Source organism: Monoraphidium neglectum (genome assembly GCF_000611645.1).
Source record: "Monoraphidium neglectum strain SAG 48.87 unplaced genomic scaffold scaffold03046, whole genome shotgun sequence".
NCBI classification, from domain to species: Eukaryota; Viridiplantae; Chlorophyta; class Chlorophyceae; order Sphaeropleales; family Selenastraceae; genus Monoraphidium; species Monoraphidium neglectum.
This window is the reverse complement of record NW_014010582.1, coordinates 635-6,542: the sequence shown is the minus strand read 5'-3', so window position 1 is coordinate 6,542 and position 5,908 is coordinate 635. Positions and strand designations below refer to the sequence as shown.

The 5,908-nt window shown below is 61.2% G+C and overlaps 2 protein-coding genes across 2 annotated transcripts in view; both read right to left on the bottom strand.

Moving 5' to 3' along the window:
• MNEG_12070 (fibropellin Ia-like protein) overlaps positions 1-3,321 on the bottom strand; it is a gene marked incomplete at both ends in the record, with an annotated part of 4,476 nt that extends 1,155 nt beyond the window's left edge. Inside the window, 6 exons of the mRNA XM_014039459.1 lie at positions 165-269; positions 478-585; positions 1,062-1,136; positions 1,306-1,437; positions 1,625-1,927; positions 2,142-3,321. Coding sequence (XP_013894913.1) covers positions 165-269; positions 478-585; positions 1,062-1,136; positions 1,306-1,437; positions 1,625-1,927; positions 2,142-3,321 — 1,903 coding nt within the window. The remainder of the gene's footprint in view (positions 1-164; positions 270-477; positions 586-1,061; positions 1,137-1,305; positions 1,438-1,624; positions 1,928-2,141) is intronic.
• Positions 3,322-4,778: 1,457 nt separating this feature from the next.
• Positions 4,779-5,435, bottom strand: MNEG_12069 (hypothetical protein; the record flags this gene model as incomplete). Its single annotated transcript, XM_014039458.1, has 1 exon — positions 4,779-5,435. The coding sequence occupies one exon, from the start codon at positions 5,433-5,435 to the stop codon at positions 4,779-4,781; it is 657 nt and encodes a 218-aa protein (XP_013894912.1).
• Positions 5,436-5,908: the final 473 nt, after the last annotated feature.

The window sequence follows — 5,908 nt, the reverse complement described above, 5'->3', positions numbered from 1 at the left end:
GGTTTGGTGTCGATGGCGTAGATTTCGGGGCACTCGGTGTCTATAGGGTACAGATCACCCTTGATATTGAGCACACATGTTTGTAAAGATTGAATTCTGGCAATCATTTGCCACCTGCTCTGATCCAGCTCCATCAACAACCCGATTCCCAGAACTGCACTCACGGACGGTGGTAGTAGAGTTGCACACAGGGCCAGCGAAGCCCGGCGTGCAGGCGCACTTGTTGGTGTTGATGCAAGCGCCTCCGTTCTGGCAAGTGGGGTTGCACACTGCGCCGGAAGGGGGCATACATACGAACAGAACACTATCAGAGGCACTGTGGCTCCCTCCAGCCAGGATGTCAAATAAATATAATCAATCATAACTGCACCCGTGCGAAGCTGCCCACCATTGTGGAGGTGGCCAGATTATGCAATAATGACCCAGTAGCTGCTCGTGGACCAATCGTGCCCCACCCACCAGTACCCGCCCACTCACCCGGCGGGGGCCCCGTGCAGGTTGGGCCAGTGAATCCAGTGCGGTCGCAGTTGCAGGTGTTGTTCGACGCGCACACACCGCCGTTCTTGCACAGCCCGGGGGTGCACACTGCGAATGGAAGGGCAGAGCTTTTTAGCCAGACGTTTTGGGGCTAGGCACAGCCACGTACGCAAAACACCAAGCAGATCCCATGCAAGTTTCCCAAGACGACTTGATCTCACGACTTGATCTTCCGCCTACCAACAGGCGTAGTGCAGGTAGGGCCAGTGAACCCGGTGCCAGCGCAGTCGCATGTGTTGGGGTCAGAGCACCGTCCGCCGTTCTGGCAAGCGGGGTTGCACACTGCAGTGTGGCAGGGATGGATGCAAAGGTTTGAGAGTTGGGTGTGCTTGGGTTTACATCCCTATTGCCTCACAGCATGCATTTGCTATCAGTTTGGCTTCGATATCATTTGTGTACTTGATTCTGTGTGGGCTGGCTACCTGTTCTGCAGCAACCCCTGAGGAGTCTGACAGGCCCAGGCACAAGAAATCGCAGCAGCAGAATGAAGACATTTCAATTCTGACCACAAGTCAGCAACCTACCAACAGGTGTGGAGCAGATGTTGTCCGTAAAACCAGTGCCAGTGCAGTTGCAGCTGAACAGGCCGTCGCAGACACCTGGGAGGGAGTGAATGATCATTGGTTTTTGCGGGTGCCAAGACGTGCAAGTGTGGCGCAAGTGTGGCAGGGAGCGATTGCCACACACAATTTTGCCGCATTATTGACCTGAGGGACCCGGCCAGCTCAGAATGGCAGCAAAACCAGCTGGTCTATCGTAGCAGCTCACCGCCGTTGAGGCAGCCGGGGAGGCAGACTGGCAGGGGGATCTCAGGCAGAGCTGGCAGCAGGTTGGAGATCGTCTGGCAAAGCGGCAGGGTCGACAACAGGTCGGTGACGACCGCACAGAACATGGTGGTGCCTGCAAGTGCAACAGCAAGGGTCCAGCTAGTCAGTGGAAGGTCGGACTCGAAAAAGAGTATGCCACGTTGGAAGGCAAGGCAGAGGAGGGCACATCGATGCTGCCAGAAACAAGCTTGCAGTGGCACGCTGTCAGCCATTTCAGCTTGTTGTTCCATAAGTTATTTCTTATCGGACTCAACGCGCACCGTTCAGGATGCCGTTGAAGGTGAAGGTGCCATCCTTGTTAATGTTGATGGTGCCAACATCGGGCAGGAGGCCGAGGCCCGCAACGCTGAGGATGCCACCCAGGTTGAGGTTGGGCGAGATCACGCCGCTGAGCAGGTTGCCGGTGAAGCTGGTGCCGCCCTTGAGGTCGATGACGGTCTTGTTGCTGAACACCAGGGGCAGGATGCCGCCGACGGCGGGGATTTGCAGGTTGCGGATCAGGTCGATGCAGATGGGGGCGGTGGACAGCAGGTCGGTGACCTGTATGCACACGCTGGTGGAGCCTGCGGGAAGGAAAACAGCGCAGGGGGCCACGCTTTAGCGCCGTGGCAAGACGTGCACTGTGATGATTGCACAAACCCACGGCAAGGGACCCCGATGTAGAGAGCCCCGTGCAGCATGACGCTTCTTATTGAAACATCCAGAGAAGCAAGTCAATATCATTTTGTACATGCCAATCCAATGTGCAAAAACCCACTTGTGTAGTTGTGCTCTCACCGTTCAGGTTGGGCCCGTTGTAGAGGAAGCTGCCGTCGATGCCAATCGTGATGTTGCCGATGCCGGGGAGCTTGGTGATGCCCACAACAGAGAGCAGGGCGTTGGGGTTGAGGGACAGCACACTGGACAGCAGCGCACCCTTGCCGCCGATGAACGAGACGTCAGTGGGTGCCAGGATGAAGCTCTGGTTGCCGCCAAGGATGTTGGTGACGAGGGGCAGGGCGTTGGTCACGCCGGGCAGGAGGCCGGCCGCAGTCTCCAGCACGGGGCCCACAGCGTTGTTCAGGACGCCGTTCAGGACAGCGTTGAGGCCACCACCGCCCAGGAGGTCGCCGGAGGCGAGGCCCAAAATGCTGGTGAGGAGCCCACCGTTACCGATGACAGGGACATTGCCCAGGAGGCTGCCCACAATAGGCAGGCCAGACTTGCTCAGTTGGGTGCTATTGAACAGGCCGCCGAGGACGGGCAGGCCAGACTTGCTGCCGAAGAGGCCGCCGACCAGGGGGAGGCCGCCAACAGTGCCGGACAGGAGGCCGGAGGTGGAGCCAGACAGGATGTTGCCAAGGACATCGGTGACACCACCAACAAGACCGCCAGCGAGGCCGCCCGTGAGACCGCTCAGGAGGCCGCCGGTGGCGCCAGAGGTGCCGGTGACGCCACCCAGGAGGCTGCCGCCGGTGAGGCCGGTGAGGGTGTTGAGGAGACCGGTAGGGTTGGAGCCGAGGAGGCCGGTGACAGTGCCAAGGATGCCGCTCAGGAGGCCGCCACTGTTGGTGCCACCAAGGAGGCCGCCCAGGAGGCCACCGGTGCCGCCCAAGAGGCCGCCTGAGGTGCCGCCCAGGAGGCCGCCCAGGAGGCCGCCTGAGGAACCACCCAGGAGGCCGCCAAGGAGGCCGCCAACGGGGTTGGCGACGGACCCATTGGTGACCCCCAAAGTGGTGCCCAGGAGAGCGTTGAGGATGCCAGCAACTGTGTTGAGAACTCCGCCCAAGAGGCTGCCGCCGGTGCCGTTGGTGAGGCCACTGGTGAGGCCACCCAGGCCACCCAGGCCACCAGTGAGGCCACCGAGCTGCTGGAGCTCACGGCCAGTGCGCTCTCCGTCAACACTGGCGGCGGCTAGCGGCGCGGCGAGCAGCAGCACCGCCAGGGCGACAGCGGTCGCCGTCGGGTGGCGGGCCATGGTGAGACTGAGGGGGAGACAAGGAGGATGAGGAAGGGACGGGAAGGGTGAGGGGGAAGTCATTCACGGGAAGGGGGGTGACGGGTGAGTAAAGGGGGGGGTGACGGGTGGCTGCTGACGTGAGCGTGTCAGAGCGCTACTGCCCTGGCCCGCAGGAGAGAGAAAGCTGAGCTGAATGTCTGCCATAAAGACTGGGGCCCCTGCGCGATTGAAGCGGGGAGGCCCATGGGCCACAACAGCTAGCTGTCCGCCGCCGCCACAGTCCAGAGCACCGGCGGCTGAACAGGAACCCACGACATCACGAACCTGAGACGGCGCGGATCGTCAAGATCACACCCCTTCAAGCTTTGGGGGCCTCACCTAGCTTGCTTGGTTTGCCACCAGAGATGCTGGGCGGCTGCTTGTGGTTGAGCAGCTTGCGCAGGGTGGTCGGACGTGCGCAGACAGCCACTCGGACCAAGCAGCTCTCTACCAAAACACAAGCTCAACTATGCGAAATACATCAGTATAGTCGTATGGGTTGTAATCATGCAGCGGTGCAGCCCGCAGGTCCGTTCGAGTGTTTTGCGAGCTTCGTTACTGTAGCGTACTGTAGCGGCAGCTTGTGGCACTGCACAGGCGAGGCAGAGGCAAGCAGGCGGAGTATCTGCCAATACAATTTGATGACATTTTGTATGGTAGCCTTCCCGCGGATTCACCTTCGCACCAAATTTCTTTGCCGAGTGACCTTGGACCATGGCCTTCCCATGTGGCCGCCAGTGGACGGGAAAGTCTCTCAACGCGTGGTTTCATGGCTTCTCTCGACCCTTCAAAACAAAGGCCGCGTGGCCTGCGGCCCACGGCGCTCCCGACTTGCGATGACAAAGCGAGCAACATCTGCCGTCTCACCGACCATGCAGCATGACGCACGACAGTTGCAATTGCACTACATCCGCACCATTCAACCGAAATTGGGGACAAAAGCGACAGGGATCTAGCAATATGTGAAGGGGTCGCTGCGGACTGCCTGGAACGCAATCAGCTGGCCAGCACGCAGCGCCGCCAGGCCTGCCGAAGGGGGCATATTCTTGGCAAGCGTGAGGACAGGCAACTCCCGGGATCACAGCCTGGTGCACTCTGCCCAGAACGCTCTGTCGGCCGCACGCGCAAGGCGGGCTCGTCGAAAGCGCGGCGTGCTGTGCCTGCGGCAACCTCGGCCTGGACGCGGCGGGCCGCTGCGCCCATCAGTGTGGCTGTTGCGCCCCACCTCGAGGACGCCATTGGCGGGCGGGGGCGCGCAGCACACCGCGTCCAGCCAGTGGCCACACGCCACGTAGGCCATGGCGCCAGCAGTCTCGCGCTGCAGGGGCAGGAGCTACGCAGCACAGCTGCAGTCGGCACCGAGGATTAGGATCAGGATTAGGATTACAGCGTCCCGCGGTCGCCCGCACAAAGAGAATCAAGCACCTGCCCACTGTCTAGTCTGTGGAGGGACGCGTGGGCCCCCCCTGGCTGTCCCGCAGTAAGCGCGCCGCCGCCTCATAATCAGGATGGCGGAGCACAACAAAGAGCAGGCTTTTCACCACCAGGTCTGCGCGCTGCTGCAGCTCCACGCGCTGCTCCTCGCGCTGCTGGCGCAACTGTGCCACATCGCTGTCGCGCTCCTGGCGCAACTGTTCCATATCTGTGTCGCGCTCCTGGCGCAACTGTTTCATATCCCTGTCGAGCTCCTGGCGCTCCTTGGCAAGGTCCGTGTCGCGCAGCTGGCGCTTATCTTCCACCAGTAGGTCCGTGCGCTGCTGCAGCTCCACGCGCTGCTGGCGCGTGTGTGCCATCTGCCTCTCACGCAGCTCGCGCACCTGTGCCAGACCCCTCTCATACAGTTCGCGCTCCTGTGCCAGCTCCCTTTCACGCCACTCGCGCTGCTGTGCCAGCTCCTTCTCACGCCGCTCGCGCTCCTGTGCCAAATCCCTCACGCGCAGCTCGCGCTCCTGTTCCAGCTCCTTTGTAAGATGACGAACATACAGTGTCAGTGGTGTGGTGCCGACCAGCATGGTGATGGCTAGGCCGAGGATGCAATCGCCGTGCTGTCGCCCCCAAGCGAAGAAAGACTTTACTGAAGATTTCACCGCCATTGTGCGTTGTGTCAACAAAACTTCCAAATTTGTTTAGTATTTAAGACGAAGTATTACATCAACGACATCAACAACCAAAACATTACTAAATGATCACCAAACTATTACCAATAATCACAGCTCAACCCTATCTGTCAAGCCGTCATCGCCGCCCTTTTCACTCTGCTGAGACTGCTCTGTGCTGGCGTCGCTGGCTGCCCCGGTGCCCGCACCCCCATCCGGCCTCGTCTGCCCTGAGTCGCTACTGGCAGGGCCACCGCCGCCGCTGCCCGGCTTTTCCAATCCCGCTGCAGCTGCGTCAGCCGCCGCCACCGACGCATGCGTCGCGCCGCCGTCCGCCCCCTCCGCAGTCGCAGCCGGCGAGCGCCCCACCTCCTCCAAGCTCGGCTGCCGCGGTCCCTTCCCGCGCCCCGCGCTCCGCGCCGCCGCTGCCGCCTCCGCCGCAGCCGTAGCGACCGGCTCGCTGCCGGCAA